This window comes from Puccinia triticina, chromosome 4A (assembly GCF_026914185.1).
Source record: "Puccinia triticina chromosome 4A, complete sequence".
In the NCBI taxonomy this organism is placed as follows: Eukaryota; Fungi; Basidiomycota; class Pucciniomycetes; order Pucciniales; family Pucciniaceae; genus Puccinia; species Puccinia triticina.
In genome coordinates, this window is record NC_070561.1 from 4,705,150 (window position 1) to 4,717,524 (window position 12,375).

General features: G+C 48.1%; 3 protein-coding genes across 3 annotated transcripts; 1 reads left to right on the forward strand and 2 right to left on the reverse strand.

The window, feature by feature from the left end:
• Positions 1-39: 39 nt before the first annotated feature.
• Positions 40-2,058, reverse strand: PtA15_4A543 (uncharacterized protein; the record flags this gene model as incomplete). Its single annotated transcript, XM_053168438.1, has 5 exons — positions 40-481; positions 571-934; positions 1,018-1,553; positions 1,648-1,782; positions 1,859-2,058. The coding sequence occupies 5 exons, from the start codon at positions 2,056-2,058 to the stop codon at positions 40-42; spliced, it is 1,677 nt and encodes a 558-aa protein (XP_053019647.1).
• Positions 2,059-5,553: 3,495 nt separating this feature from the next.
• On the reverse strand, positions 5,554-6,451 carry PtA15_4A544 (uncharacterized protein; the record flags this gene model as incomplete). The annotated part of the gene is made up of 4 exons (XM_053168439.1): positions 5,554-5,718; positions 5,889-5,937; positions 6,000-6,113; positions 6,159-6,451. 4 exons carry the CDS (start codon positions 6,449-6,451, stop codon positions 5,554-5,556), a joined length of 621 nt encoding a protein of 206 aa, XP_053019648.1.
• Positions 6,452-10,628: 4,177 nt separating this feature from the next.
• PtA15_4A545 (uncharacterized protein) lies at positions 10,629-11,078 on the forward strand (the record flags this gene model as incomplete). Its single annotated transcript, XM_053168440.1, has 2 exons — positions 10,629-10,764; positions 10,906-11,078. The coding sequence occupies 2 exons, from the start codon at positions 10,629-10,631 to the stop codon at positions 11,076-11,078; spliced, it is 309 nt and encodes a 102-aa protein (XP_053019649.1).
• Between the last annotated feature and the right edge of the window lie 1,297 nt (positions 11,079-12,375).

The window sequence follows — 12,375 nt, forward strand, 5'->3', positions numbered from 1 at the left end:
TATTTCTGGTGGGGGGAGCGGTTGAGAGACGTAGATGGCTTAAATGACAGCCTGGTAATTTTTGGTAAACGCGGGGTGAGCCGGGTCAAGCTCGAGGTCGAAAGGGACGGGGTTTTCCTTTGGCGAAGAGAGAAGCGTGCTTTGCTGCTGGTGAGGGCGATGCTGATCATTGGGGTCTAAGTGAAGAGGGTTCAGATGGCGGCCGATGCGGACAGGATGGGAGCCATCGACCAAGCCTAGCTGCTCGTCGGTCCAGATGCGTTCCTCGACAGGCGGCGGACTGTCTGTTGGCTCCTCCGGGACGCCAACCCCCGCCCGGCCGCCGAGTCTTTTCCAATCGGCAGTTCGGTTGAGGCTTAGTTCCTTCCAGATCGAATCTAACGCTTCAACTAGTTTTGCTTCTTGCTCGACGCTGTGCCCAGGCGTGGGCGTTATTCTCAAGCGCTCTTCTCCTTTAGGAACAGTTGGGTAGTTAATTGATCTGTGTTGTGATTTATAATAGTTTGTTCGAATCAAAGACAAGTTGTCAATCTATGTTGACCGCAGTATGAAAGAGCACATCCACTCAACTGTACATATATGCTATGCTTGCTTAAGAGTAAGTCACTAGCCATCTTAGCCTTGGCCGGATCGCCGATCAAGATTGGAACGATATGACTAGGATTAGTCATGACTGGCAGATCAAATTGGTTGACTAGTTTTTCTTTGAGCTCGATGGTGTTCAATTGCTGAAGACGACGATCGTCGAGATTATCCCTTTGATATTTAACCGCAGTCAGAGCACCGGACACGATCGCAGGAGGTAAAGACGTCGTGAAGATGAACCCGGGCGCATAGGATCTGACCATGTCGACTAAGGAGCTGGAGCCCGCAATGTAGCCTCCTACTACACCGTAGGCCTTTCCCAATGTGGCAGTGATGATGTCGATTCGATCTGATAATTCGGATTGATCCGATCGATATCGGAAAACGGTTCTTCGGGTTAATCAACAACCTGAGATGATATAAAACACGTACCCATTACACTGCGTTTCTTGCCGCCTTTCGATTGGGCTTCAAAGTCGCAATGTTCAGCCACGCCAGCACCGCGAGGGCCATACATGCCGATGGCATGTACTTCATCCAAGAAAGTGATGGCGCCATACTTCTCAGCCAAATCACAGATAGCTTCGATCGGGCCGACGGAGCCACACATCGAATAGACGCTCTCGAAGGCGATAATTTTGGGACGATCGCGGGGATAGCTGGCTAGTTTGGCTTCCAAGTCGACCAGATCGTTGTGTTTGAAGATCACTTTTTCGGCCCGTGAATGCTTGATTCCTTGGATCATCGACGCATGATTAGACGAGTCTGAGAAAATCACACATCCTGGTAGCTTGGAACCTAAGGTGCTTAAGGTCGCATCGTTGGCTACATAACAGCTGCTAAACACCAGCGCAGCTTCTTTGCGATGGAGGTCGGCCAGGGTGGACTCTAACGAAAGATGGAGGGCTGCATTTCCTGCGATGTTTCGAGTCCCTCCAGCGCCGGCTCCGTACTTGGTCAAAGTATTTCTAGATGAGCAAGCAAATATCCCACTAGGGATCAGTAATTCTGATATCTGAGGATATCGGTGGACGCTCGGAGGAGTAGGGAAAGGTTATTTACCTCATGGATTCTAAAACCAGCGGATGCTTCGACATTCCAAGATAATCATTGCTGCACCAAACAGTAACTTCCTCCTTTGGTTCGGCGGTATGGGCGATCGGGAATTTGGCTGCCAATCTATTGATATTGTTGAAACTGGGAAAAGTTGAGCAGATGATGTTAGCATTGTTTTTTTTTGGAAACGAGTAAAGAAATGCGAAATTAACGAAACTATCTGTAGCTTTTGTCTTGATGTTTCTTGTCCAGTTCATCGTGGTAGAATTTTTCGTAATCGAAGAGCTCTTTTGATGTACGATGACCCATGGCTGATTGGGTGGACATCTTTCTCAAGCTGAGGGGTGAGGTGCGTGCTAGAAATGGACATATTTGTTTGAACATGCGCAGCTGGGATGAGGCCAAGTGGGCATCCATGCTGTTTGGGGATATGTTGGAGCTGAGATGGCGGATGAGGTCGAATTATCAATTGTTTCCTGCCGCCGCCGGCTAGAATAAGCTTGTAACCCGGGGTTCGAGTCGGGGTATGAGGCTCAGCCCGAACCTTGAACCCCGCTTCCGACACGAGCCCCGAGGCCCCGAGGCACAGCACTTTTTTAATAGCTCCTCCCCTATCCACTCCACGCAACTGACCCACATGGAACTTATGCTAAATCAACATTCCTAGAAAGAATTCTGCTAAGATTTTCTCTATCACCATTGGTTGACCTTCAATAATGTTTCAAAAAATTGAAGTGTCCCAAATAACCTTGTGACTCTGGTAATCATTTTTACAGCTACAAGACAATTTGGGTGGCTCAAAATCTTCCCAAAAAAAAGAACCCAAATTTCTGTATATTTTATCAGTTTTGGCTTGTTTTATAGCAGATACTTTCTGATCCTGCTTGAAGTGAGAGATAACTCATAAGCCTCTCCTAAAGACAGCGCTCCATGTGGGTCCCCCGGACCTCTGTTTGAGTTTGAAGCTAGCTAGGTCATCAAACTTGCAACTTGAGGAATTCCTGTGGGCTAAAATGGTTGATCTGGTGGGAAAGGCTAAACCTTACTGGCTGGTGAAAATTGATTCAGATTGAGTTTTCACCAGCAAACAAGGTTTAGCGGATCCCTCCAAATCAATCCATTTAGGCAACAGGAAGTCCTTCACTCCTCAGTATGAAGTGAAAGCTCCCTGATACCTCTGCTCTTTCCTCTCAAGCCAACATCACAAGCTTGCAGTTTGGAATCTTCCAAAATTTCTAGCCAACACAAATTCAATGTAGGAGGCGCCCAAGCTTTACATTTTTTGGAGGTTTTGTGGTACAGGTGTTTATTCCTTCATACCAGTGCAGCCTCCTAGGGTAGCCCAAAACTTCCACCACAGTGGTTTTCTCCAAGCTCCCCAATTATTGACTGGTGTTATACCTGTACAGAGGAGAGAAGATTCCTACTAAAATTGTGTAGTTGGGTGGTAACTTTTCTGCCTCTCCAGAGGTTTTGACAGAATGCATGAGGGGACCTCTTAAGCTGTTGAAAGGATTTTATTGAGAGTAATTAAACAAAATATGCATGGTGTGTGTACTTGTGGAAGGCACATTCAAAGGCCTTGTCAAAATTAGTGAAATTTTTCTTTCTCTGGCTTTCTCACTCTCTCACTGTTGAGTTGCATTGTTTTTTTGATCACACTTACCAGAAAATCAAGACTTGAGAAAGCCATAGTGAAGACAAACAAACCAGTAGGTCAGGTGGAAAAACACCTGCAAACTGAGAGAAAGATGTTGAGCAAGTGGATTGATATTGAGAAAAAAATAATTTGAATGAATTACAACAGAGTGGAAAAAAACTTTAGCTAAATAAATCCACATTAGGTTTCACAAGTATCATCAACTAACTCCAAACCTAAGTCATTATCATCAGCTTCTTCCGGCAGTTGATTTGTTGGATGCATAGCAAACAGGATTTCTGATGGGTAAGGTCAAGGAACAGGTTGTTTCAGGAGGGAGAGGGTAAAATGACCCATACAGAGGCAGGGCATAGCACATTGAATTGAATCGATTCAAGTATTTGTATTCGAATTCGATTCGAGTTGAATAATGCCTGGGCAAATTTAAGCTCGAATATTCGAAAAAATTCAAATAATGGCTCAAAGGGGCGCGTAGAGGGCCAATGCAAGCTTCTCTGGGGCCCAAAGGCCCCAGATGAGTTTGCACAGGCCCTATACCACCCCCTTTGATGCAACACAAAAAAAATCTGCCTCTGGCACTATGAAAAGTGCGTCCGCCACTACAATAGGTGCGTCTGCCACTATGCAAAGTGCGTCCGCCATGTTGAAAAGTGCATCCGCCACTTTGAAAAGTGCGTCCACCACTTTGAAAAGTGTGTCTGCCACTATGAAAAGTGCGTCCGGCACTATCAAAAGTGCGTCCGGCACTCTGAATAGTGCGTCCGCCATTATGAGATATGCCTCTGGCAATATTATAAGCGCCTTTGGCACCATTATATGTTTGAAGGATGACCCCGTCAGAATTCTATGGCCCAGAAATGGGCCCAAACCAGTCAAAAACACAAAAAATGTAATTTTTTGGTGTTTTTAATGTATTTTGGAAGTTTTTCCGTCAAATATCTCCGAGTACTCGAATATTCGACAAATCAGTATTCGACGGGCCCAAAAAACGCGTCGAATACCACCGTGCTATGCCCTGAGCACAACAATTACTTCCAACTTGTAGGTTTGATCACCTCCCTCTGGCAGCATCTGTGGACCCTTTTCAACATTTTTCCCATCAACACACCAATGTTTTATCCACACTGTTGTAAAATATCTTTCTCCCCTGTCAATCCTACACAATCATTGCACTTATCCAACCAACTGGAGGGCCGTTCCTCAATCTGCTCAACCTATCCCTCCGCAAACTGCCTACCATCTGACACAGTAGACTAGGAGGCTCTCAGCCTTGACACTGGACAGAGAGAGAGAGAGGGGTGAGAAAGTTAGATGGGTTTTAAGACTCAAGCATGGCCCTCGAAGCCAACTTGACAAATAGACAGCACTTCAGGTTTTAGGTCCCCTCAAAACATATGCAAAACTAATTTAGCAGGCTTTTTGTCCTCAAAAAACTTGTGCTTCTGGTCCCTACAAAACCTGTGCAAAACTGATAGGCAGCCCCATGGGAGTTCAAGCAATGTTGGTGGGGTTGTAAAACTCAACCATGGCCCACAACGCCACCTTGGCAGATAGCCAGCACTTTAAACAGGTTTTGGCTCCCCAAGAAACGGGGTAAATCTGATTTTGCAGGTCTTGGGTTCCCAGGAACCTTGTGCAAAAATGATAGGCGCGGTGTGGGCAGCTGAAAGCCTGCTTCTCAGGCAGGCTTGGCCCCGCCTGGAAGCGCGGTCCTACGGGCTCTGGTCCAGCTGGAATCACCTGAGTGGTACCAGCGGCAATCATGGCTGGATATCCTCAATCCATAATCTCAGATTCTGCACACAGATGCATACTTTTTTTTGCAAAACACACACACACACACAAAATAATTGCAAAATGCCCGAGGTTTTCTGGGAATACAATGCGGGTGAGCGCTCATGATGAAGTGATTGTCAGTGTGCAGCAGAAGTGATTGGACCCACATTCACGAGCGCTTCTGGGAGAGGCTATTGCAGACGGGAAAGTGCGCGATAGTGGGCGGTCCGTTGATCCAGAAGAACGGCCACAGCGGGGGCACACAGAGTTCCTAGCCGGATCGAGCGGCGGGATCGAGCGAGTGTTAACGCTGGCGGGGCGGGCAAGAAGGGAGAGCTGGACGTACGTCGGCCGTGCAGGGCGGGTCGCAGCGCTCGTCCCCGGCCGTCCAGCCCAGCCAGCCCAGCAACGCCCGGGTCTGGCCTGCAGGTCGAAGCCGTGCCTCGTGTTGTCCTGCACACACGCCACTCTCTCGGTCAGCTCGCTCGCTCCAGCACCAGCACGCCTGCGATCTCGCCGCTCACCGGCGAATGCATCGTCGCTACCGCGCTCTTCGCAAACGGAACCACGAACACCTGGGCGTCGGCGCCGGCCCGGGGCGCGGCGAGGAGCACGAGCTCGAAGTTTCCCGGGCCCCAGAACTGCACACAGGATATCAGAGACGTGCAGCAGAAAGAAAAAGAAGGTGCGCAACTAGGTCCTGGCAGGCGTGCATGAAGCCGTCCTCGAACGGGACGCCGGTCGGCGCCGGCTCCGGCGCGAGGCCCGCGGAGCCGCTGGCGACGAACAGGCGGCCGAAGACGGACCAGACGGCGAAGCCCGCGGGGCCGGCGATGGCCAAGGCGTGTCCGTCAGAGGTCCTGCACACACACAATTTAAGACTTCGGGGGACATCGGGGGGTGAGAGTGGGGGGAGACAGACCATGCACAGCTAGCCACGGCGCCCCCCGCGGGGTCGGGGGTATGGGGGGCCAGCGAGTGGGAGTACACGGGGGGCTGGGCGGGCGGGGCGAGGCTGTAGACGTCGACGGCGCCGCTGGAATCAGGACAACAACAAGGAGTGCATGGGGTTGGGACGTACCCCTGGAAGACGAGGGCGACAAGCCCGAAGCGGAAGTTGAGCGCACAGGCGCCCGTGGCGGGCCGGCCTTCGGGGTCGTGGAAGCATCTGCCGACCCAGCCGGGCGGGCTGCGTGCGGCCATCATCTGGGCCACGTAGGCGCGGCCGTCGGAGGCGACGAGGACGTAGAGGTCGAGCGCGGGGTCGTGGGTGATCGAGCGCAGGGAGACTGGACAAGAGAAGGACGGGTCAGCACTCCACAGGGGCTTCCGCGGGACGCAGAGGGACACGCACCGGCCTTGTCGACCAGCCATGCCTGGTCGGCCAGCCGGGCCGAGGGGCCCGGGGCGGAGAGGGCGGACCACGGGATGGCGCAGAGCTGGGGTGCGGGGCCGGCGAGGCCGAGCAGGATGTGGTCGGGGGAGAGGTGGAGGCTAGAAGGCCGAGGCCGATCAGTGCAGATGGGGCCGGTACAGGAGAGAGGGGGACGGACCAGGAGAGGGGGTGGGGGGGCACGATCTCGCCGACATATTGTGTTTTGCAGAAAGCTTGGACGGATGGTCCTGCTTGCTGTGCAAAAATCATGGCATTCCATGATTTAGTTTTTTTGTTTTTGCCTTGTGGCGTGAAAACAGGATCACTGCCACTTTGGCACAGCCAGGAAGGCTGTGTCCAGTCGTGGCATTTGAAAGGCTCCAGCCAATGAATTTTCTGATCCCTTTTTAGTGGTTCTTAGTCTCATTGTTGCTACAAAGATGTCTCGAATTGGACTCGATCTTTTCAACAGGAGAATCCTCCGGCGGGATACTTCTTGGCCTCCGAATTATGGCGGATTCGCGGGCTTGGTCCGCAACCGGCGAAATTGACCGTAAGTTTTTTTTTTTCTGTAGATCAAAGTGATACTAAAACACCTGTCTGGTCTTCAGCCTCAGGTGATCGACTGCAAGACTAGTTTCAAGTTGTTCTACGAAATGTTTTCGACAACAAACAAATCGACGTGGGCAATGATCAAATCCGAGAAGCCGAAGTTTTTCCCGACTGAATTCCTTGCTTCGTCAACCCTCAAGGATTTCCAAGAGTTTGTTGCAAGCAAGTGCAATAATCAGTTTGACGGCGCCGGCGATCTCATTCGAAACGCCATTATCAAAGGATCGCCACGGATGGAGTGGAAAGTCTCAATGAATATTGCTGATGGCAACGAGTTCAAGAAGTCCGCTGACTACCAAATCACGGATGAGTCTTCATTCGATTACTGGACTGCTGCCGTCATTTTGACTGGCCGGGACCGCACAAAGGCGTCAATGGAACTGCTCATGATCAACCCCAAGACCACCAAGAAGCAAGCTAAGGCCGTCCTCAACGTCAAGAAGCATGTCTTGACCCAAAAGGCTGCAATATCCGCCTCATCATCAAAGGCAACCAATCCATCTGATCCTTCAGCAATCACCGTTGCCGGTGATTTTGATGTGATCAATGTTTATACTAATCAAATATTTGCTGCAAACCCGCCCAACGTGAAGTACAAAACAATAATGCCTGTGCATATCGACCTGACCAATCCCACTTGATATATACTTCTGACTCCTGCTATGGTCCAACAATGGGCCCATGCCATTGTCCGTATTTTCCCTCTTTTTTCCATCAATTTTCATGACACTGACAGGTGGTTGCTTTTGCAGGTTGAAGGGAAGGCGGGAGTAGACGTTCACACCCCTCCTGCGGATTTGAAATTCAAGAAGCTGTTGGTGTTGAAAAAACGCAAACTCCAGAATCCATCTACCCACTGGAGCCCCGGCCCCAAGTCCGATTCTGATAGCGCATCCGTCATTGATCTCAAATTGAACCTCCTTGACGAGTATCTCCCATTTGTCAAGATACCGGCAGCTGATAGAGAAGGTATCATTGCCATTCTTATCCAGAACAAGGCGACTAATCCCAAGGTTTTCCAATCAAAAGACATAACCCAAGAGATAATGAGACAGTGGGGCTTACCCAATGTCTTTGTTGCACAGTTGCGCAACAATGTCCACAAGTTTGAAAGATTTAAATCTTCTGAGTAGATTTCTATCACTTTTTCTTCCTCATTCGCAGAATCATCCAGCATTTAACCAAAAAAAATAGCCCATTGTAGCCTTAAATTTCCTAAAATAATAACCCATTGTAGCCTCAGAGTTCCAAAAGATAACCCATTTTAGTCTTACAGTTACCCAGTCTTACTTCTCCAATCACTTCCATCATGAATTGAAGCCTTAAAGTAAACTTTAGCTTGATTTTATCTTGTCTCATAAAAATTACCATTTTTGATTACCTCCACCGCAACTGGCCACTTTATATCACATGAAATCAAGACCAACTGTTCACATGTTTGATTCAAAAAATTGGAATTGGATGACAACATTTGAGGGACAAAAGACTCTTCATTGCAAGACCTAGCAAAGCGCTGGCACTGCACTATGGTCCATGAACTGCCTACCAATCAAAATGACTGTTCAAAGTTGGCATGGCTACTGAGAAGAAACCACAGGGCCTTTGTACCCAAACGTCCAAGAGATCAGTTCTTTATGGATCAACTTTCATTGTGCATTTGCAGACTTTCATTTCACATTACAAGCTAATTTTTGAAGCATAGTCAAGGCACATTACAGGTAACAATTGGCTTGGAGACAGGAAATGATCTTGAGTAAAACAGTTAATATGGCGGATAATACTCTACATGGCTTTTTTAACTAATCGGAGATAAGACACTTCACTGATTGATGAAGGTGAGAGCAAAGATTCTTCAGTTCGGACTGGGGGGAACACAGTAGCCAGCATGTTGAAAGACTTTGTAGCTGAACTCAGCAGTCAGGAGTTCGCCAGTTACCTTTCGTATTTCCCATTCGGGGTTGATGGCATTGTTGAGGACCTGAGAGGCTTGTAAATTTTGCTTGATCGCTGCAAATCCAAGCTTGATCGGATTTAACTCCGGGCCATACGGTGGGAGGAACAAAAGCCATACCCCAGCTGCCTTGCAAAGGTCCCGGACTCGTTTGCCTTGGTGGACAGTGGCATTGTCGCATACCAGAACGGAGTTATAATCCGGGTAGCGATTCATCCGCGGGAGCTGAAGTGTGGAGTCAGCTAGGCAGACCAAGCAAAGTAAGACCATTTCCTCTGACTTACCAAGTCGTATTCGAGGAAATGTTCAAATTTACGCCCGTTGAATGTTTTGGCGGTTGTTGTGAGTGCCACAAGTCCGTCCATCGAGATTGCGGCAAGTAAACTGAGACGGAGTGGATTCTGATTGATGACAAACCAAGCCGCGGGCATCCCTCGAGACGACCTGGCATACAATTGCAGCAGGTCATTATCGCAGAATGAGCTTTCATCTGCCCAAGGAAATGAATCTTAATCAGTTTTTTTGAGAGAAATAGCAGAGACGAAAAGGATTACTTGCCTGTGAAGACCAAGAAGTCTGCAGGGAAGAATTCCATCTGCTGGACAAAGGTATACTTGCGAAGAAGTGATTTACGGGTGTTTTGCGTTTTGGGTTTCTTCAAGGTGATTGACAGTCGCTGGACAAGGTTTTGGTGGACCGTCTCAACGCATAGAAGGGTTCCGCTGGAGTCACAGAGTTGTTCTTGGATTTTGGCCAAGAACAAGCTGGGCTCTGATTGAACGAGTTCAACAATGAACTCACACTTGTCGTTGGTGAGTGTGCTCGGTCGGCCCCGGGCCTTGTACTTGTCCGGATCCTTTACGACGCAGCAAGTTTCTTCAAATAGGTGTAGCCAGCGAGAGAACGACTGCCAAGAGACCGAAAGACTCAGCAACCAACAGATCTCCGCCAAACTGATCCCCTGGAGAGCCATCCAGACCACTGCAATCTTTGTTGCTGGTGCATACGGTCGGAAAGCCATTGGATTGATGGTGGAGGCTGCGGTGTTGAGTCAAAAACATGAGGCGGAAGCCGGAATGGTAGGGGGGGATCAGGCTGTTGACCAACCTGGATATTGCCATCCACACAGCTGAGGATTGATGACGTCACAAACCCCATGCTGTGGGCGGCACGGGCAGAATCCTTCCGCTTAAACTTGTGCTGTGCCCAATAACCACATAACTTTACCGCTTGAACTTCTTCACAAAGTCCAAGCAATAAGCAAAAGACAATAGCAGAGGGCGAGTGCGGGCAGGGCTGGGGATGCTGAGGATGGTTTGCTGGGCTGCAATGCTTGAGAGCACTCGAACCAGGTACGCAGGAGAGTACTTAAATCCATGAGCGCTAGAGGAAACGGACTGGTCGAGAGCAGTCCAGAGGCCTAAGCGTTGTGACAGGCCTGTGCGGCTGCAGGAAGACTAGAACAAGTGAGAGGTATATGGAGCAGACCTCGCTCAGGCAAGATCTCCTTTAGCACCTCCCACTCCAGTCCTGTTCCACACACCTATCTTCGGTTTTTATCTCAAGCACACCAACGCAGAAATAAAAACATCTTTTCTTTTAAACGAGTCAAAATGGTCGACATTGCATCATCAATAACTAGAGCGTCCGCTGCTGCCGCGAAGAAGTCGAAAGGGTCTAACAAAGATAGAGTAGAGGATACAGGTGAGGCTCAAGGATTAGCGGCTCCTATAGACGGTGAAATAGTCGGTAAGTGGTTGAGAAGTACCATCAAACTGTTGAGTTTTAACTCCAGATAATTGGGAACAATTATATACCTGTGTAGTTTCATCTCCAGGAAAAACCCAGTAATAGTAAACTGAGAATACTTCGTTCTGAACGATCAAGTAGAAACCCAAGACGTAACCGATCCGGGAATTGCACCCGTTGATAAAGACGCTGGGGAAGAGCTACTTTTCGAGGAAGCGGTAGAATCGTTCGATCCGAAAGGGAAGGGTTCTACGAGTAAAGAACCCGATTTCATAGAGTTCATGAAAGTAGTTCCGAGTGAGTATAGACAATAATTCTAAAATTTAGGTTAGAATTTTGTAATGGTGATTGACCATCGATAATAATGATTTGTGTAGATGTGGCAAACACTACCACCAATCCGAAATCCCTTTTATAAGAACAAGCTCTAGCAGCTCAGTTGAGTGGTAACGCGGATCTAGCGGACACGTTTTTGAAAGCTATAGCAGTTCTCAACGGTGGTCCAGCTACTCAAAGTAACTCTGTACATCAAGTTGAACCAACGATGACCGATGGAGGCTTAGAGTACGCAGACGTGTCGACTTCTCATGATAACGTTGGTTATGCACCTTTCTTGGATGAAAACATCAAGAAATTGCGTGGTCCCTTGCCTTTAACGATTTTCAATAAAATCTGGCGTCAAAACGCGATTTCCTATCATGTAGAGAAGAGACCGAAGAACGACGACTCCTCTGCGGTATTGAACTATAAAGGTTATCCGTTCGTCCCTGAATGGCACATGACACACGCTCATTGGACCTTCAACCATAGAGATTTCTATAGGACGCTAGCAAACGTTTACAACAATCAAAAGTTTGCAGACAAGTTATTATTACACAAGAAGAACGTCGACGACATAACCGATACTCGTTGTCTCATGGTGGGGTTCAGATACGATATGATAATGCGTCAGATTACATTCTCGAGTCGAGTCAACATAAATGGAGTTCTAATGATCCCGGATATTTCCAGAATTAGGGAAGATATAGTTGAAAGTTGTTACAACACTAGTCAAGATTTTCATGAGTTGCAGTGGGACGAGAACTACTACGCGCCACATTACGGAAGCTGTCACATCGACCCGATGACCGGCAACGCGAGGTTGAATTTACAAGCCAATAATTTCCATAACAATGCGACTGCTAGAAGCAATTTTGATCAGAAACAACATTTCAACAATCAAATGAACACTCAAGTAGGCATGAAGCCAGGACAACCTAGTCAAAATGTTCCGAATGATCAAGGCGGGAAGAAACGCGCAAGATCAGGTTATAAAGGTTCTAATTGGATAGAAGGCTACGGCGAACGAAGGTCGAGTTCTAATCCTCCTGCGAGTAACTCTGGTAGTGGATCTGGTTCGAACAACTTATTGAATAAGTAGGTGGAAAGCTTTTCAAGATCGATAACATCATTTGTTCATTTGCTTTTCATTTCTTTTTGTCACAATATGACTTTTTCGAGGTTTTCTATTTACTCCTGGTTGAGCGACTTAGTACATTGTTTACATTTCCTTTGTGACCCTGTCCTGATGAAAATGTGTTTTTTGTTTTTCTTCTTCCTATATAACGGAAT